At 36.8% G+C, this 22,144-nt stretch overlaps 2 protein-coding genes across 11 annotated transcripts in view; both read left to right on the top strand.

The window, feature by feature from the left end:
* rhpn1 (rhophilin, Rho GTPase binding protein 1) overlaps window positions 1-18,297 on the top strand; it is a 53,594-nt gene extending 35,297 nt beyond the window's left edge. For 2 of the 10 annotated variants that reach the window (XM_073933776.1, XM_073933774.1), the window contains 3 exons: window positions 1,284-1,430; window positions 1,785-1,917; window positions 11,014-12,124. In XM_073933776.1, coding sequence (XP_073789877.1) covers window positions 1,284-1,430; window positions 1,785-1,917; window positions 11,014-11,039 — 306 coding nt within the window. In that variant the 3' untranslated portion in view covers window positions 11,040-12,124. Of the gene's footprint in view, window positions 1-1,283; window positions 1,431-1,784; window positions 3,037-11,013; window positions 12,125-17,463; window positions 17,708-17,892 lie in introns of those variants that run through there. The other 8 variants (XM_068215713.2, XM_003200777.6, XR_012396152.1 and 5 more) reach the window with 7 other exon arrangements.
* LOC141379494 (uncharacterized) lies at window positions 6,332-12,124 on the top strand. The gene is made up of 3 exons (XM_073933898.1): window positions 6,332-6,355; window positions 8,034-9,158; window positions 9,592-12,124. Exons 1-2 carry the CDS (start codon window positions 6,332-6,334, stop codon window positions 9,042-9,044), a joined length of 1,035 nt encoding a protein of 344 aa, XP_073789999.1. The 3' UTR covers window positions 9,045-9,158; window positions 9,592-12,124.
* Window positions 18,298-22,144: the final 3,847 nt, after the last annotated feature.

Below are 22,144 nucleotides of genomic sequence, written 5' to 3'. Positions count from 1 at the left end.
CCATCGGGTTATTGATCACCTCCCTAACTAAGGCTCTTCTCCCCCGATCACTCAGCTTAGATGGCCGGCCAGCTCTAGAAAGAGTCCTGGTGGTTAAACATCTTCCTCTTACGGATGATGGAGGCCGCTGTGCTCAGTGGAACTTTCAGAGCGGCAGAAATGTTTCTGTAACCTTCCCCAGCCCTGTGCCCCAAGACAATCCTGTCTCGGAGATCTACAGACAATTGCTTTGTCTTCATGCTTGGTTTGTGCTTTGACATGCACTGTCAACCCTGAGCCCTTATATAGACAGGTGTATGCCTTTTCAAATCATGTCCAGTCAGATGAATTGAGCACAGGTGAACTCCAATGAAGCTGCTGAAACATCTCCAGAATGATCAGTGGAAACAGAATGAACCTGAGCTCAATTTAGAGCTTCACGGCAAAGGCTGTGAATACTGATGTACATGTGATTTATCAGCTTTTTACTTTTAATAAATTTGCAACAATTTCAAAAACTCTTTGTTCACGTTGTCATTATGGGGGATTGTGTGTAGAATGTTGAGGAAATCAATGAATTTAATCTATTTTGGAATAAGGCTGTAACATAAACAAATGTGAAGAAAGTGAATCGCTATCAACTGTATCGACTTTCCGCATGCACTGTATCATTACTACATGTGTCATTTGTGAAGAATTATTCAGTGACACATTTTAGATGGCTGGTTTTTGCCATCTATTGGTTAAACAATGTAATTGGCACAACTTCGGTTTTGAGCGTCAAGTTGCGTTAAATGTTAATCTGTACTGTAAACATCACTGTTTATACCTAAACTATAAACTGCTCACACTACTTCTGTTTTTTTGTTATTGTACCTTTTGTAACTTATTGAAAAGGGTAAAAACGGATCTTTCCGTCAGTTTTTCTTGATCAGCGCAGAATGACGGAGATAATTTATGTTGCGTAGGTGTTTGAATTGAGATCCCCATATTTTGATGATTAATTGTACAGCTTTACACTACATGCGTTGCTGAAAAAGCAGTGACAGAAAACACCTTTAATAACCTAAGAAAGCATGGAGGTGCCTTCACAATTTCTTCATCATCATTAAATTTTACAGGGAAGCCAAATTACTTTTGTGTGCAATTTAATTGATGCGGGAGGCGATCTTTCAGCGACCCATCCAAATTTAGGAGTAGTGTTTTAAAAAAGCTTTTAATATGCGGGTCGTGTGTGGGATGTGATCCAAAGTGTGTGTGTGTGTGTGTGTGTGTGTGTGTGTGTGTGTGTGTGTGTGTTTTAGGAGGGAGGGCTACGTGAGGGGGATTATATAGTGGCTGTGAACTCTGTGGACTGCAGATGGGCTGAACATGCAGAGGTGGTTCATGCGCTGAAGAGCTGTCCAGACAGAGGACTAGAGCTGGACATCATCACACTGCAGACACATGAGGTACACACACACCTGTAAAAAAAATTATGCACACAGATACAGGGACACTGGAGCGTTTTAAAGCTGCGATTCATCAGCGGATCACTCATATGTCAGCTTATAGACAAACCAGCTGACTGACAAGACTTCAAAATGCTCCAGTGTCCCTGAAACTGTGGTTAAACAGCTGTGAGTTTGGTGAACTGATGACCTTCACGGCCAATCGCAGTCATTTCTGTTGAGCGTGTGAACAAAATGGCCAATCAGCGCTGTTTAAGAACCCTTAACAGTGCTCAAATGTTAGGGGAAATGGATGTGTTTATGTTCAGTATTGTGCAGCCCTACTATGCATCTCAGTGAATACTGTTCCTGTAGGTGGAGAGGAGGATGAATCTGTCCCCCAGCGGAGAGCAGGATTATCAGTCGGGCAGTCAGAGGAGAGCAGGCCGTGAATACGGAGGATCTTCATCATCTGTGTGGGGCTGGAGTTGGAGAAACAGCGGCGTCAGTAAGAGACTCGGCAGCACCTTCAGTCTGTCCTTCAGCAACTCCAGAGAGAGTCAATCCATGCACTGAACACTACAGGGAAAGACAAGACTAAAGCATTATTTATAGGAGGAGTTCACTTCCACAATCACTGCTGTTCACCATTGACTTCCATAGTATTGTTTTTGCCTACTATGGAGGTCAGTAGCTATGTTTCCATCCAATTATTTTTAATGCACATTTTGGAATATAAAAGTTAAATTAAATTAAATTAAATTATAATATTAATTTAAAATGCTTAATGGACTTATTAAAGAGCCCCTATTATGCATTATAAAATGTCAGATTTTGGTTTTGGGGGTCTCCAATAACAGGCTGATTTGCATGCAAGGTCAAAAAACACTTTCATTGTCTTAAAATATGCATTTATTTTTACCTAAGTATCCCAGCGACTCTCATATGATTCGTTCAGCGATTTATTTGTTCGCAAAACCTCTTATTAGCGCAAAGCTAATCTGCGCTGATTGGTCCGATGACCCAGTCTTTTGTGATTGGTCGACTGCGTTCAGCATGAGATAGAGAGAATCGTCCACCACGGCTTATCAACATTGTTGAAGTAGTCAGAGAGCAGAGTGTATGTGTGAGCCCAATGCAGTGTAACACCAGCATACCCAGATAGCATACGAATGTGGGCCACTTTGGGCAGTTATGCGGCACTGGTGGTATTCCTTCGGCCCAGACAAAATGAATGGGAGCCTGAAGTGGCCCACCTGTACAATAGCAAAGGGGGAGGGCAAAGATTCAAATACACCTATATGGGCCATTTAAGGTGAAGATTTGGCACTTACGGCAAAATGCAATCTGAATGTGAGCCTAATGTGGCCCATGTGGAAAATAATTAATTTGGCCCAAATGATGGAGGACACATGTGGGCCACAGTTGGCAAAAATGCGGCATAGTCATTTAAGGGTAATCTGGGTCTAAACCTAAAGTGGCTCACATGTGTAGTTGCAAATGTGGCCCAGTTATCTTAAGACATGTGGGCCACTTTTGGCGAATATTAGGCATATTAAGTTCTGGCTATTGCGGCTGTGAGCCTAATGTGGCCCAGAGAAGATATGGCAAATGTGGCCCAGTTATTTTAAAACATTTGTGGGCCACTTTTGGCGAATTTTCGGCACAGTAAACTCTGACTAATGCAGCTGTTAGTTTACAGTGACACTTAGTAGACACTTAGTTTCACACCTACACTTTTGTTTCGTAACGTGTCTCGTTTGCCCAGTTAGCGTGGTTCGTTTGGCATATGTGAACAGGGCAATCGCGCTCTGTTCCGCGCCAAAGTAGTCGCTCCGAGATCACTTGAATGAGGTGGTCTCGGCTCGATTGAAAGGAACTCTGGAGCGGTTCGATTGCAGTGAGAAAGCGATCCGATCCGAGCGTGGTTATATCACAGTGTTTTATGGATATGTAATAGGCATACGGCTGTATGAAGAGAGAATTATGAGTAGGGCGGGAAGTTTCCCGAGTCTCCGGATGCCCGCAAACGAGTGATGATCTCCCGGTAATCTCGCGTCTCCCTCCCGGTCCTCAAATAGGCATTCTCACCCCTCCCCACCGCGTCTCTCCTCAGACATGTTGCGCGCGCACCCTGTCAATCACCAACAAACCACCACCTCTCCTGACAGCTGAGCTGGACGCTACAAAATAAACCCTGACACTCTGACCAATGTGAGGAGAGTTTACTCGCACGTAACTTGTTTTAGCTCTTTTGGCCCGTTTAGAAACTTTGCCGTGTGAAAGCGAACCGCTCCAAGAGCAAAGAGCAACAATGTAACATTTGTAATCTGTTTCAGAACAACTCAATCGATTCACAGGTGTGAAAGCACCCTAAAATAACCATTATGGAGAAAAGTGTTTGCTTTAGTTGGGCTCTTAACCCTGAACCTCTTAATATAAATTTTCTTTTGGGCTGCTGTGACTTTTAAGAACATTCCTTGAAAAGTTAATTCATTACAGCAAACAAGCCAAGTAAAAAAACGACAACAACAAAAAAACAATTAAATTAAGTGAGACACAACCTGTGAGGAAATAATATGAGATAATGATATGTGATGTTGCTATAGCATGAATTTTGCTAGCTGGGTATTGCTCTGTTCATAACCATGACACACATTCAGTATTAATCTACACAGCCGCAAAAGCTGAGCTATTTTGAAGCTTGACCGCCACACGTGTGTCGGAACAGCTGATGGTGGCCATAGCAATGACAAACAGCAGAGGAACGCGAGCCCACAAATGCATTTAAATCCGTAAACAAAGCGGCACGCATTGCGTTTTCAACGTAGTTTTAAACATGATATGAGAATATAAATAATTAACCAGATACAGTACAAGTGGTTACAAGTAACAAAACACAATAAAATACATAATTTTCAAGCTTGAGAAAACAAGGAGGCAACCATTTTAATCACACTTCAGGTTCTTACACTTGTGAAATGGAGGAAGAGACTGTACTGTAAAGTTCCTGTAAAGCACTGCAAAGTCCCACACATCAATATACTTTTCTGATCCTTCCGTTAACAAACGGCTGATGAATCCCATGTTGTAAGCGTGTAGATTGCTGAAGCACTCGTCAGAAAAATGACAGGAACACAGCACAAGGCTGGGGCTATAATGCTGAGGTATAAACCTCACCCACTGACTCTTCACAGCCTCATCTTTGGGTCGGGAAAATAACCCTGACTTTACCTCACACTTCAGAGCACAGTGTCTTCACAACATTATTCAGCCGGGATCTGCTACAGTGTACACTTCCTCCTTTTCTTTCTACATTGTTTGTGGGCGAGGCCGGGGGTTTCAATTTTCCTGGGTCTGCGCCTGACACAAATGGGCGGGGCTTGAGTTCTGTATCGGCATCACGGATTAAGACTTGTTACTGTGGAGATTCATTAAAACCACTATGAGTCGACTCTTTTATAAATGAATCAATAGTTTTAAACACTGTGTGTGCACTTTCATATTTAAGCCTTAGCTGGATATTTCACTTCACTTAGAGCTGTTACACACTACATGGAAGGTAATTTTCAAAAACATATAATAGGGGCTCTTTGATATGCACATTATTGTATTTAAAACGCATATTAAATACCTGCTGGAAACACATTTAGTGAGTAAAGTCTGCGTCTGAGCTTGATCAGTGGGCGTGCTGTGGTGTAGTTTTTGCCAGATGCTGATCAGATATTAATGTGTGTTTGAGGGTGTTTGCGTCATTAGTGTTGGTTTGCAGCTCTTCATGTTTCTAACTTTTCATTGTTGCAGATCTAAAATGCTTTAAAGTGCTTCATTATTTTTTTTCTATTATTATTTACATTTACATTTAGTCATTTAGCAGACGCTTTTATCCAAAGCGACTTACAAATGAAGACAAGGAAGCAATTTACACAACTATAAGAGCAATACTGAATGTGCTGTAGGCAAGTTTCAGGTGTGTAAAGTGTAAGAAGCAAAGCATTAGTAATATTTTTTTCTTTGTAGTAGTTAGCGGTAGAACCAGAGAGGCAATTGCAGATTAGGAAGTGTAGTGGAGACTAAATAGTTGAGTTTTTAGTGGTTTCTTGAAGACAGCGAGTGACTCTGCCGTTCTGATGCAGTTAGGGAGTTCATTCCACCAGCTGGGCAGATTGAATGCGAGAGTTCGGGAAAGTGATTTCTTCCCTCTTTGGGATGGAACCACGAGGCGACGTTCATTCACAGAACGCAAGTTTCTGGAGGGCACATAAAGTGAGAGCAGATAAGAAGGAGCAAAGCCAGAGGTCGCTTTGTAAGCAAACATCAGAGCTTTGAATTTGATGCGAGCAGCAACTGGCAGCCAGTGCAAACGGATGAGCAGCGGAGTGACATGTGCTTTTTTAGGTTCATTAAAGACCACTCAAGCTGCTGCGTTCTGAAGCAGCTGAAGAGGTTTGATAGAGTTAGCTGGGAGGCAGGCTAGTAGAGAGTTGCAATAGTCCAGTCTGGAGAGAACAAGAGCTTAAAACAAGGAGTTGAGCTATTATTCCCTCCAGAACTGTCTTGAGCGTCTGTCTGCACTCCCGTCTCACGCCTCCAAAAGCCACCGCATTCACCACATTCAATTTCGTCTTCTGAGGCGCAACTCATTTATTAGAGAACAAACACCACAGTGGTTTCTAAAACTACACTTCTCTGACTAATGCTGTATCTGCTCCAGTTTATCAGGAAGTGTTGATTTTGTTCTTTCACTCATTGGATGGAAACGCTGCTTTATTCACTTATGTTTTATGGGATATTCCAATTTTGCACATAAATCTAATTCACATCTTTGGATGAAAACATAGCTAGGTGGTAACCATCAGCTGTTTAGATACCAGTGATTCGTCAAATTATCATCTTTGGTGTTCAGGAGAAGAAAGAAACTCATGCAGTTTTGGATTCAATGGAAGGTGAGTGACACAGTTTTGATAATGGAAGGATGAACTACTTCTTTAACTCAATCAGTAGAGCACAATTATTAGATACGATTATGATTTAGAAGCTGAACAAAAATATAGCTGGTGTAGATTGAGATCCTTGCACAATTCAGAAGACCTGCCACGTGATTTTTATAAGTTCTTTAGCACTGTATCACTGACTTTCAGTCCAATTTTGTTCATAAACATAGCCTTATTCGGATGGCAAATGTTTCTCACATGGGGTAATTGTTTCTCACCATTCGGAGAAGATAGGTTTGTGATTTTATTTCAGTCCAAATCCAAAATTTTAAATCATCTGCATGAAAATTCTTGGCTGAATAACCTACTATTTTGACAAACACAGAGGTTGTGTGGTGATTTACATTACATTTATTCATTATTATTATTTATTTATTAGCTGACGCTGTTATCTAAAGAAACTTACAATTGAGGATAAATCAATATATGGATGTTAGGACAAGACTAAGTTAGTTTAGCAGACACACACACACACACACACACACACACACACACACACACACACACACACACACACACACACACATTTGTTGTATATTGTTATTATCTTTGTTAGATGTTATACTTTATATGTTTTTTAAGAAGATTTGGAGCTTGAGTCTGTAATAAAGTTTATACATGGACATTGAAGGAGATATATGTATACAGCAGTGAGGGCAAGATTATTCGCCCTCCTTTGCAATATTTTTTTTTCTCATGTGATATTTAAAGATTTAAGGAAAATTTCCACAGTATTTCTGATAATATTTATTCTTCTGGAGAAAGTCTTATTTGCTTTATTTCGGCTAGAGTAAAAGCAGTTTTTAATTTTTTTAAAGCCATTTTAAGGTCAATATTATTAGCCCCCCTTAAACAATATGTGTTTTGGATTGTCTCCAGAACAAACCACTGTTATACAATGACTTGCCTAATTAACCTAACTTTACCCTAATTACCCTAGTTAAGCCTTTAGTTTAAATGTCACTTTAAATGAGCCAGCTGAATATTAGAATCTTGGAGAATATCTAATCAAATATTATGTGCTGTCATCATGGCAAAGATTTAAAAATATTTAAAAAAAATTATATTTAACGGGAGGGCAAATAATTCTGACTTCAACTGTGTGTGTGTGTGTGTGTGTGTGTGTGTGTCTATATATATATATATATATATATATATATATATATATATATATATATATATATATATATATATATATATTTATATATATAATTATTGTTCTATTTATAGTAGTCATACTTTGTGTAGACTGGCCTTAAGATAACTATTAATATAATGATAAATATATTTGCATCCACACTGATTAAATTCTAACAATCAATAATATACAATCAATCAAGCTTTTCTTTTTGCATTACCATTGTTACAACCTTTTTTAAGTTGCTTAAAAGGTGTAACAAAGAAGACTAAAATTTGGTAAATAATATTAAATTAGAACTAATAAAAAAATAAATAAACATGACGAACACACTTTAATTCTCAGCCCCAGAGTGAAGAGTCAGCACAAGGTTTAGAAAAATAAATATTAGAATGTATTTATTAGAAATATAAGAACTTTAACAGAAACTAGATGTCAAAGAGAGTGGGTATAGCCTAAAACAACAAACAGAAAGCAGCTAACCAAGTTTAGAGGACTAGCTTACCTTACGCAAAAATCAAAGATAAAAAAAATCACTTGAACTTTTCTGAGCTTCCTCTCTCAACCACAAGAGACACCGCACAACCACTAGAGAACAATATCACCACACAACCACTAGAGAACAATATCACCACACAACCACTAGAGAACAATATCACCACACAACCACTAGAGAACAATATCACCACACAACCACTAGAGAACAATATCACCACACAACCACTAGTGAACAATATCACCACACAACCACTAGAGAACAATATCACCACACAACCACTAGAGAACAATATCACCACACAACCACTAGAGAACAATATCACCACACAACCACTAGTGAACAATATCACCACACAACCACTAGTGAACAATATCACCACACAACCACTAGTGAACAATATCACCACACTACCACTAGTGAACAATACCACCACACAACCACTAGTGAACGACATCACCACACAACCACTCGTGATTGATATCACCACACAACCACTCGTGATTGATATCACCACACAACCACTAGTGAACGATATCACCACACTACCACTAGTGAACAATATCACCACACAACCACTAGTGAACAATATCACCACACTACCACTAGTGAACGATATCACCACACTACCACTAGTGAACAATATCACCACACAACCACTAGAGAACAATATCACCACACAACCACTAGAGAACAATATCACCACACAACCACTAGAGAACAATATCACCACACAACCACTAGAGAACAATATCACCACACAACCACTAGAGAACAATATCACCACACAACCACTAGTGAACAATATCACCACACAACCACTAGAGAACAATATCACCACACAACCACTAGTGAACAATATCACCACACAACCACTAGTGAACAATATCACCACACAACCACTAGTGAACAATATCACCACACAACCACTAGTGAACAATATCACCACACAACCACTAGTGAACAATATCACCACACTACCACTTGTGAACGATATCACCACATAAACACTAGTGAATGATATCACCACACAACCACAACTGAACAATATCATCATACAAACACTAGTGAACAATACCACCACACAACCACTAGTGAACGACATCACCACACAACCACTCGTGATTGATATCACCACACAACCACTAGTGAACGATATCACCACACTACCACTAGTGAACAATATCACCACACAACCACTAGTGAACAATATCACCACACTACCACTAGTGAACGATATCACCACACAAACACTAGTGAACAATATCACCATACAACCACTAGTGAACGATACCACCACACAACCACTAGTGAACGATATCACCACACAACCACTCGTGAACGATATCACCACACAACCACTAGTGAACAATATCACCACACAACCACTAGTGAACAATATCACCACACAACCACAACTGAACAATATCATCATACAAACACTAGTGAACGATACCACCACATAAACACTAGTGAACAATATCACCACACAACCACTAGTGAACGATTCCACCACATAAACACTAGTGAACAATATCACCACACAACCACTAGTGAACAATATCACCACACTACCACTAGTGAACAATATCACCACACAACCACTAGTGAACGATATCACCACACAACCACTAGTGAACAATATCACCACACAACCACTAGTGAACGATATCACCACACTACCACTAGTGAACAATATCACCACACAACCACAACTGAACAATATCATCATACAAACACTAGTGAACGATACCACCACATAAACACTAGTGAACAATATCACCACACAACCACTAGTGAACAATATCACCACACAACCACTAGTGAACAATATCACCACACAACCACTAGTGAACAATATCACCATACAACCACTAGTGAACGATATCACCACACAACCACTAGTGAACGATATCACCACACTACCACTAGTGAACAATATCGCAAAACTGACTGTTACACTTAAGAGCTGGGGAGAAGTGTTCCTCAGCTCACTAGCTTCAGAAGGCAGTATTTATGGCCAAACCACTCCCATTCAGGCAGGTTTATAATGATTAGCAGCTAGGAGCTAATTAACCTGAGAGCCAGGGAGAGAGAGAAAAGCAGGGTGGAGCACTACACAATATGGCAGGCCTACACATAAAATCATGTTTTGGTTGTAACACCCTCTTGTAACCAACAGGTGTCCTTGGTGTGCTGTTATTAGCGCATCTGACCAGTGAATTCAGCTCTTGTAATCTATTAAATCAAACAGGGTTTTTAGTGACCAGAGTCAGTGTAGTAACACTATTTTGCACCACTATTATTTTCCCCTGCATTTCCTTTGTAGGCGTCCCCATGAGAAACAATTGTCATCCGAATAGCATGTTAAATAGCATGTTTTGTGTACAGCAGCCACAAAACACACTGATGGCCTTAAAGGGACAGTTCACCACAAAAAAAAAACTAAAATGGACTCCCTCTCATGGGATTACATAAACATTCATACATTTCTTCTGTTGAACACAAAAGAAGATATTTTCAAGAATGTTGGAAACTGGTAACCGCTGACTTCCATAGTATTTTTTTATTGATATCAATGGCAATCAGTTTTCAAACATTCTTAAAAGTATTCGCTTTTGTGTTCAACAGAAAATAGGAATAAGTTTAAAACAATTAAATGAGAGAATTTACTTTTCTGTGTGTGAACTGTCACTTTAAATCACACTGAAAACGGCTTAACACAAGATGCTATAAAGCACAGGTGTCAAACTCAGCTCCTGGAGGGCCGCAACTCAGCACAGTTTTGCTTCAACCCTGATGAAACACACTGATCAAACACTGACTTGTTTGAAACCTGCAGGTAAGTGTGTTGCAGGGTTGCAACTAAACTGTGGAGTTTGACACTCCTGCCATAAAGGACACTTTGCTTATGCTTTTTTTTCAGATGAAAACTAAAACTGATTTGGTAATTTTATCTATTGTATTATCACTCAGTGAGACCTGCATACAAGTCTGAGTGAGTTTTTGGAGTCACTGTATTACAGAAACGGCCTTACACAACAGAAATGCAGCTACTCTTTTCCTCTGTCGTTTATATGTGTAACTGTGCAGTATTCATGACTCCAGATGCGTGTGTGTGTGTGTGTGTGTGTGTGTTTGTTCAGTGTTTCTCAGTGTTTATCCAGTTGTCCAGCTGTGATGAAGATTTCTTAATTATGAAAGTTTTGTCATGGGAATAAATCAAGAAGTAAAGATAACTGTAATTGTAAAGGTAATCAACTTATTTCCCACAATTCTGAGTTCTGAAGTAAATACTGTGAGGGTCAATATTTTTCCACGATGGCAAAAATGAAAAAGGGAAAAGTGAATTGTTCTCATAACACTGATGTTGTTTTGTCCTCACAATTAGAGTTTACTGTACATCTCACCATTTTAACTTGAGCACAGAATTCAGATTTTACATCTCGTAATTGTTTTTGTTCTCTCTTTTATGGAGTCAATCTAGAGCCATATATTCTTACAAAATTAGAGTTTTTCAAACAAAAAAGTATCGAGCAATAATTAATTAATAAATGCAAATCAGCAAAAATTACAAGGGGAAAATTAAGTTTAATTAACAGGGTTCTTACGGGCACTGGAAATCCTGGAAAATGCTTGGTTTTTAATATAGTGTTTTCAAGGTTAGAAAAGTGCTTGGATTTTGAACAAAGTGCTTGAACCTGCTTGAATTTGCAGGGCTTGAAATTGTGACTGTTTTGGTTGCATATGCACACAATTTTGTCTATGTGACCTCAAAATATATTTGGGAGCATTTGTGCGAGTGCATAAATTGTTGTCGTGCGACCAGTTTACAGTGCAAGATGTTCAGCGCATGCGCGCATTTATGGAGCTAATAATAAGCCAAAACAATCTGAATTTGAATTGTGTTAAATTGAATTATTTAACAATTGTAAGTTAATAATACTGATTATATCCTATTAGAAATGTTTTTAATTTGTATTTTTCAACTTGATTATTGAAAGTTTGAAATTTAAGACAACTTAATTTTTTAAGTCAGATTTTTATAGACATATTTTTAAACCTGAAACGCCAATCCAATGACTACAAAAAAAAAAATAGCAATGCACATGAAAAATCATGAACGACTGGTCATGAAAGTTTGGGACTACACCCAAACAAAATCTGACCGTAAGATCATTTCTTAAGATATCAACTTTAGGTAGAAAGAGACCAAACTTAAAAGCATACTTCATCGAATAACTAACTATCCCAATAAATCTGTGCTCTAAAGTGCTCAGCAGTTTTTCGTTTTTTAAAATAGCACAATGGATTTAAATGTGAAAAAGTACATACAGCATGTATAATCGTTATTAACCGTGGTTATTAGGTGCTGGAAAAGCATACAAATGCACCTTGAAAGCGCTTGAAAAGTGCTGTAATTTAAAGTTGGAAAAGGTGTAACAACCCTGAATTAAGCAGAGCAAAAAACTACATATATTTGCAAAACATTTTTATAGCATTACCTTTACAAAACCAGTCCAGTCAATTGCAGTGCTGATTTTGATTAGCTTTTTAGACTGTGAGTTTGAGGCTGTTTTCTCTTTGCATTTCACGTTTCTGCGTGTTTCACTTTGTTGCCCTGATTTGACAAGGGGGTGGAGTCAAGGGAACTTGGGCGTTTACGGCAGGCCTGGACCTGCTTCCATTTAAGCGACGTCATCACCTGGAGACACAGCATCACTGAGGTGGTCTTACAGACAAGTAGGTCCGAACCTGCCATAAACACCCAAGTTCCCTTGACTAATCTTGTCAAATCAGGGCCACAAAGTGAAACACGCAGAAACGTGAAAAGCAAAGAGAAAACAGCCTCGCAAACTCACAGTTGACTAAAAAGCAAATCAAAATGAGCACTGCAATTGACGCGACTGGTTTTGCAAAGGTAATGCTTTGAAAAATGTTTTGCAAATATGTATATAGTTTTTATTGCAAATATATATATAATATAGTATATATATAATATAGTTTTTTTTTGCACTGCTTGATTTTTATTTGCAATTCTTTTTTTTTTGTGCAAATTTCAGTTTTATTTCCCAAAATTTTACTTTCCCTTTGCAATTAATTTTTGTTTGCAAAATTAAGTTTTATTTCTTAAAAATTAATTTTCGCTTCGCAATTGTTGGTGATTTGCATTTATTTATTTATTTTTGCGCGATACTTTTTTTGTTTGCAAAACTTTCTTTTATTTTGCAAGTATATATGGGTCTAGATTGACTCCATACTCTTTTTTTTTATTTATACAAGTAAAACTGCAACTGCTTAATCTCACGTTTTTTTTTCCCCTCAGAACGGGGAGATCAAATCTAGCTTTGAACAGATTGTCTTTCTCTCTTTTTTATTCACAGAATATCATTAAATTCAACTTAGAATTGTGGGTTTATATAGTATATTAAAATTCTGTTTCTATATATATATATATATATATATATATATATATATATATATATATATATACACATACAGTTAGGTCCATAAATACTGGAACATCAACACAATTCTAACACTTTTGACTCAATACACCAACACAATGGATTTGAAATGAAATTTGAGGGGGTTTACATCCAAATCAGGTGAATGCTGTAGGAATTAGAACAGGTTGCCTATGTGCCTCCCACTTGTTAAGGGTCCAAAAGTAATGACAGGATAATAATCATAAATCAAACTTTCACTTTTTAATACTTGGTTGCAAATTTTTTGCAGTCAGTTACAGCCTGAAGAACGCATATAGGCATCAGCAGACGCTGGGTTTCAATCCTGGCGGTGCTCTGCCAGGCCTCTACAGCAACTGTCTTCAGTTCCTGCTTGTTCTTGGGGCATTTTCCCTTCGGTTTAGTCTTCAGCATGTGAAATGCATGCTCAATTGGATTCAGGTCAGGTGACTGACTTGGCCATTGCATAACATTCCAGTTCTTTCCCTTCAAAAACTCTTTGGTTGCTTTTGCAGTATGCACTAGGTCATTCTCCATCTGCACTGTGAAGCGCTATCCAATGAGTTCTGAACTATTTGGCTGAATATGGACAGATAATATTGCCTGAAACTTAGTTCCATTAACAGCCATACATGCCCACGCCATGTCACTACCACCACCATGCTTCACTGCTTAAGATCATGAGCAGATCCTTCCCTATTTCATACTCTTCTCATCAGTCTGGTACAAGTTGATCTTGGTCTCATCTGTCCACAGGATGTTGTTCCAACACTATAGCCGCTTTTCCACTATCGTGCTGAATCGTTCTTTAAACAGAACTGTTCCATTCCGTGCCAAACCGGGCCAGACAGCACGGATACGGTTTCATTTTCCACTGTCGTGCTGCGACAAAGCTCTTTAAAACATTACACAAAACGCATCAGTAGTTGCCTTGGTAACGCAATGTAAACGGCTCCCTTTGTTCAATTAAAGTTAAATAAGAGCCGAAACAAGTATTTTTTTTTCATAAAAGCAAAAGCAACCATGTGACTAAACACTGTTATGCCGCTCTATCAAATAGGGGTGCTAAATATCGGTACATGTGCACCCTTATTTATTTATATGTTGCGCAGCTTTGGCTAAATTTTATTTGAAGGGAAAATTACCAAAATGTAACGTGATGATTGAAAATAATTAGAGGGGAAATAAATATTTAAAATCTCTGAACATAACAGAAAAATAAAGAATGATAAGACAAAAATAATAGTGCATTTGCATATAGTGGCAGAAATATAATTTTGGACAGGCCTTGTCAAAGTTGAGCGGGCACTTTCACTAATAAAAACACAGCACATAAATTATTTCATTTTTAACAATCAATTAAATTACACTGCGTTTTTATATCAAAAGTTGATAATGATATAAAATATACTACATTATGATGTTAAAATGAAACCAATTAAGCGATGGCTGTTATTTGTTTTACTATTCAAACATTAAATAACGAATGCAGCAAGTGAAAAAAACGAATATGAAACAACACTTATATTGCAGGATTTAAAGCATATAAAGCACTATTATATTTAGCAAAATGCTGCTCTATTATCTTTTTATTTTGATAATTTTATTTTTATTATTATAATTATTTTGTGTTCATAATTAACTAACAAGCTGAAGGCGAATTATTGCTTGACGTTTTAGAAAATATTTGCGTAGCTATATTAAAGATCACCAAGAACAAAAACACAGAAACATGTTACATGCCTCATAAATGTCATATGTATAACTGAATCATATAATTGCCTATAGCTGAAATGATGAAAATTGCTCATTTTATTTTTATAAAACATTTGTCAAAACGTATTGATATTTTTTGAGTAAAAGCAATACTGACATTTAAGAATCCATATTTATTTAATTCATTCATTGTTTTGACTTGTTTATTAGTGCATATGCTATAATATAAATCATTCAACAGTAACGTTACCTTGGACAGTTACAGTGCCGCTCCGTAAAGCTTTCAAGCAAAGTCTTTTGGACAGCCGACATTACAACACGCCGTCCTTCAGGTGGTCTCGCCGGAATTAACAAGCTGTCCTGGCTTTGAATTAAAAAGTGCAATTATTTCCTCGTTGTTAAAAGAGTCTGCAAGTTCGTGTTCCATGGATTTAGTTATGTTGTTGTGGAATTTGGACATCGACGATGCTGAGCGTGACTTTATTCGCTTTATTCGATGCGCAGCAGGAAAAAAAAGTCAGCAGCGCAAATCGCTGGCATGTCTCTCCCGGATCAGAGCGAGTTTTGTGCTGTGAAATACAGCGCTGCGTGCAATAAACTCACATTCAGGCAGGCGAAGTAGGTCTGTATTCAAGTCAATAAAATAATAACTTTAATGAATAAAATATCTTCGTAAGAATGTGATGAGTTATTCACTTCTCTGCCAGAGACTGCTCTATGGTTTTAAAACCTTTTTCAAACTGTATCGTTTAGACCTGGATCATTATTTTATATTAAATGTACTGTAGTTTATTTGGGATGTCTGATGACTAGCGCGCTTCTGCTGAGCCAGCTGTGGTAGCTTAGCAACCGAGTCGCGACGTCAACACACAGAATCTGTCAGCACAGTTCAGCACGGTTGTCTAACCGTGCCGAGAATTCCGGGCCAAGAACGGTTTGTAATCGTGCCGCGCCGTTCCAGGCTCAGTGGAGAAACAACCGTAACCGTACCGAAGTGTTCTTAGAACGGTTTGGCACGATAGTGGAAAAGCAGCTTATGACGGCTTTTTCAGAACTCTAATCTGGCCTTCCTGTTTTTGAGGCCCACCAATGGTTTAGATCTTGTGGTAAACCCTCTGTATTCCCTCTGGTGTGGTCTTCTCTTGATTGTTGACTCTGGCACACGTACACCTGCCTCCTGGAGAGTGTTCTTGATCTGGCCAACTGCTGTGAAGGGTGTTTTCTGCACCAGGGAAAGAACTCTTTGGTCGTCCACCACAGTTGTTTCTGTGATCTTCCGGGTCTTTTGGTGTTGCTGGGCTCACTGATGCGCTCTTTCTTTTTAAGAATGCTCCAGACGGTTGTTTTGGCCACACTTGATGTTTTTGCTATCTCTCTGATGGGTTTGTTTTGTTTTTTTCAGCCTAATGATGGCTTGCTTGACTGATAGTGACAGCACTTTGGAGCTCATCTTGAGAGTTGACAGTCAGAGATTCCAAATGCAAATAGCACACTTGCTAAATGGAATGAGCTCTGGACCTTTTATTGTAATTGTAATTAGGATAATGAGGGAATAACACATCTGGCCGTGGAACAGCTGAGAAGCCAATTGTCCAGTTACTTTTGGACCCTTAACAAGTGGGAGGCACATATGCAAACTGTTGTAATTCCAACACTGATTTGGATGTAAAGACCCTCAAAGTAAAGATGACAGTCTGCAGGTAAAGCACATGCATACATACGTATGAAAAACACTTGTGAAAAAAAGTTGTGAGGTTTAAATAGAAATAAATTCCCAACTGGATATAAACTCTCAGAATTAATCACATGAAGCAGTTTTGACTTGAGGAGAAAGGCTGTGAATGTTTGAACAAGTTTTAGTCTTTAGATTGTCACTCTGGAGTGTTGCATTTGATTTAAGAATGCTTTTTTGCACAGAAAATGATCATAGGCTAGATGCATTTGGTTTTTTGCGCATTGCATTTCATGTTTGTTAGTGATTATCAGGAGCAGTTTGTTACCCAGCATTCCAGCTGCTTTAAATGCAGACCAATAAAACCAAGTTTTTCATTTAAATGCAGATGTCAAATTATTTTGAACCTTAATTTTGCACTGGATTTAGCTTCTGCTTGTATCAAATGTTCTTGTTGCGATTACTTGCTGAAGTTTTTCTTACATTATACTGTATTATCATGATATTGATCTAAAAAGATTACTTAATACCAAAAACAATTAGTGTGTTGGACACACTTTTTGCTTTCAGAACTGCCTTAATCCTTTGTGGCATAGATTCAACAAGCTACTGGAAATATTCCTCGAGATTTGCTCCATATTGACATGATAGCATCACACAGTTGCTGCAGATTTGAACCGCTGACTCAAGGCAGGATGATCCATGCTTTCATGTTGTTGATGACAAATTCTGACCCGAGCATCTGAATGTGTCAGCAGAAATGGAGACTCATCAGAGCAGCAACGTTTCTCCAATCTTCTATTGTCCAGTTTTGGTGAGTCTGTGTGAATTGTAGCCTCAGTTTCCTGTTCTTAGCTGACAGGAACGGCACCCGGTGTGCTCTTCTGCTGCTGTAGCCCATCCGCCTCAAGGTTGGAGGTGTTGTGTGTTCAGAGATGCTCTTCTGCAGAGCTCAGTTGTAACGAGTGCTTATTTGAGTTACTGTTGCCTTTCTATCAGCTGGAACCAGTCTGGCCATTCTCCTCTGACCTCTGGCCTCATCAACAAGGCATTTGCGGTCACAGAACTGCCGCTCACTGGATATTTCCTCTTTTTCAGATGGTTGTGCGTGAAAATCACAGTAGATCAGCAGCTTCTGAAATACTCAGAGCAGCCCGTCAAGCACCAGCAACCATGCCACGATCAAAGTCACTTAAATCACCTTTCTTCCCCATTCTGATGCTCACTTTAAACTGCAGCAGATCATCTTGACCATGTCTACATGCCTAAATGCACTGGGTTGCTGCCATGTGATTGGCTGATTAGAAATTAGAGATAATGAAGTTTGACAGGTGTACCTAATAAAGTGGCCAGTGAGCTGCAAAAGGATGATTAAATCTTTTAAATGTTAAATAAAATATTATTAAAAAAAAGAAACAAACGAAAAATATCAAGGAATCAAAAACAAACAAAAATATATATTAAAGTAAATAATAAATAAATGAAATGAAAAGAAAAAAATAAACAAAAAGAAAAAAACAAATAAAAATAAACGAAAATTAAAGAAAATAAATTAAATGAAACAAAAACATGTAAAAAACAAAAAGAAAAGAAAATACACGAGATGAAAATAAAATAGATGAAAACAAACACAACGAAAAGAAAACAAACAAAAAAAAAGAAACAAAACAAAAAGAAAATAACAGAAAAGGCTGATTGAATCCCAAGAGTCTGAAGTAAACTATGATATTTGAAGGACGTGAGATCTGTTCCTCTCAGACACCGAAATCCTGCCAGTTTGGTGTAATAATCTAATAATGATGTTTAAATGAGTGTGAGTGTGTGTGTTTTGGAGTCAACGACACTGCAGTCCTGAACCAGAAGCTCTCAGGATGACATTTATAAGGAAGTATTCTAGCAGCTGACTCCCGTCGCATTGGGGATTGCAGGAATGAATATGCAGTAAACAATGCTGAAATATGGCCCATTGCTGCCAAATGTGTTTGGACTGTGCAGCGAGTGGCTCCCCAGACACACACACACTCACACACACACACAGCACTGGGAAAAAAGACGGAGCAAATCTGGACAGTTTCAAGTCTATTTCAACACACACACGGCCAATTAGAGGAGGTCTGAGAATCTGCAGCAAAAATAAAGCCAGTTTGTGTGTGCATGTGTGTGTGCGTGTATTGAACTATTACATTCAACTATTATATATAACTTTACACTTGACTACAATTACTTAAAGATAATTGTTTGAGTGTTTCCCAGTACCGGGTTGCAGCTGGAAGGGCATCTGCTGTGTAAAACATGCTAAAATAGTCGGGGGTTCATTTCACTGTGCTGACCCCTGATGAATAAAGGGACTGAACTGAAGGAAAACAAGTGTGTGTGTGTGTGTGTGTGTATGTGGAGACTTCAGGGTGTTAAAGTGTGTGATGAATGCTGGACTTCACCACTAGAGGGCAGCATCAGGTTGTGTTTGGACATTAAATTTCTTATTTTCTTAATCAGTAAGAGATGAAAATACACATTCAGGAGATCAGTATAACAGGAAATACAAGTTACTCTGACTGCATTCGTACTGAGAGAAATATAAGAAAACACAAAGGAAGGGGGTAAGTCAATTTACAATAGTATAGAGGTGTGTGAAAGTAAATTAATTAGTTGAAAGCATTACAGGAGGGCTCTATCTAAACCTAATTAGAGTCAATTGATATATTAGTAATTTAAATAGTTCCAAAAATCAGACATGCTTATATTTTAATGCATATGGAAAGATTTGAGAATGTTAATTTGAGAATATTAAAAACAGAAATTTACCATAAAGTAATGGATATTAAAAACAGAAATTTACCTTAAAATAACGGACATTAAAAACAGAAATTTACCTTAAAATAACAGATATTAAATTACAGAAATTTACCCTAAAATAACGAATATTACATTACAGAAATTTACCTTAAAATAACGAATATTACATTACAGAAATTTACCTTAAAATAACGGAATTAAATTACAGAAATTTACCGTAAAATAATGGATATTTAATTACAGAAATTTACCTTAAAATAACAGAATTAAATTACAGAAATTTACAGTAAAATAACGAATATTAAATTACAGAAATTTACCGTAAATTACCAGATATTAAATTACAGACATTTACCGTAAAATAACGGATATTTAATTACAGAAATTTACCTTAAAATAACGAAAATTAAATTACAGAAATTTACCATAAAATAAAAGATATTAAATTACAGACATTTACCGTAAAATAACGGATATTAAATTACAGAAATTTACCATAAAATAAAAGATATTAAATTACAGACATTTACCGTAAAATAACGGATATTAAATTACAGAAATTTACCCTAAAATAATGGATATTTAATTACAGAAATTTACCCTAAAATAACGGAATTAAATTACAGAAATTTACCCTAAAATAACGAATATTAAATTACAGAAATTTCCCATAAATTACCAGATATTAAATTACAGACATTTACCGTAAAATAACGGATATTTAATTACAGAAATTTACCTTAAAATAACGAAAATTAAATTACAGAAATTTACCATAAAATAAAAGATATTAAATTGCTGACATTTACCGTAAAATAACGGATATTAAATTACAGAAATTTACCCTAAAATAATGGATATTTAATTACAGAAATTTACCTTAAATTTACCGTTAAATAACGGATAATTAATTACAGAAATTTACAAGAAATTAAAATTTAAGGAAAAATCAAAATTTTAAATTTGTCTTAATACTAAACATTTTAGTCCCTCGATTTTTACTTTAAATGATTTTTCTGATATCCAGCTTAACAAACTTCACAAGTGTATGTATATATATATATATATATATATATATATATATATATATATATATATATATATATATATATATATATATATATATATATATATAAATTGAGTACAGCCCATTTTAAAAAAATGAATATTTTTGTCCATTTCTCAGTGAAACGTTTTGTATTTTGGTGCATTTAAACAAAACAGGTTTATTAAACAGATATATTTATTAAAATTATATTTTAAATCACCAAACATATTTAGAAATTGAAAGATAATACAATTAAATTCAAGCAAAATATTGCAAAAATAAATTACAACCTACAAAAGTTCAACTAAATGTTTCAATCTTTTTGCTTCTCTTGATTTTTCCTCTTTTTTTAAATTTGTATTTATTTTTTTTCTATGACATAAAATTGGCTGTACTAGTTTGAGCGTTATCGTAACTTATTTTATTAGAGAAGCTCCAGATTTTGCTTTCAATACAGACTAATCTAATGTATATGCACAAATATAATATTGTAAAGCTTCCTATTAAAAAATATGAATTTAAAAGAGAGATTGGTGAGGGGTGAACTTATACATGCTGAGCACTGTACATCCATTTCATTTCTATACGATGAAGTTTACTTATTTAATGAAACCCTGATCATTAAATAATAGTAATTGCCTTGATAATGTAAAGGTAGTCCCGTTCAGTAGATTGGTTGCATACTTTTCTAACTTTGTAGGCTAATAATGCATTATAATGATTAAAGAAATATGATTTTTTAAATATTTATTGTATTTTTATTTACATAATTTTGAAATATGCATGAAAACTTCCAGTGCTTCCGACTATAAACAGTATTTTTCTTGCATAAAAAAACACATAATACATGTAACTGTTTTTCACCAAAGCCATGACGTCTACTTTAATAAAATGATGAAAGTTTAATAATATTCTCATTTTAGAATAATAAAGGTATTATTTGAGTACCACAATAAGAAGTTACAAGTAGTTTATTTATTTTACAAATAGCCCCCCACCCCAAAAAAACATATCCTTCAATACATAAGCACATATTTTTAAGCTATGTATGTAAATAGTCTGTCTAAATATGTAATTCTAATATTACACTTCAATAGATACAATACATCGTGCCTTTATTGTAGATATTAAACCATTAAAACAGTTAAACTCACTCTATTTAATTAGGGGACGGATCATTGGAAGAGATCGCTTCATCTTCAAGTTATAATATTAACAATAATAACACTAAGCGCGCGTTCCTTCCATTAAACGTCGCGTTATTGCACTGTTGGCCAGCAGATGATCATGAACTCAGAGCTTCAGCAGCTTCTGGCTTCCGTCAACACTAAACTTTAGTAAACAAGTGCGCAATCGATCACTGCAGACCATTAAGGGCCCTAACAGGCCAGCAGGGGCCTGCTGCAT

The sequence above is a fragment of the Danio rerio genome, chromosome 20 (genome assembly GCF_049306965.1).
Source record: "Danio rerio strain Tuebingen ecotype United States chromosome 20, GRCz12tu, whole genome shotgun sequence".
NCBI classification, from domain to species: domain Eukaryota; kingdom Metazoa; phylum Chordata; class Actinopteri; order Cypriniformes; family Danionidae; genus Danio; species Danio rerio.
The sequence above is the reverse complement of the archived record's forward strand: the minus strand, read 5'-3'. Positions and strand labels throughout refer to the sequence as shown.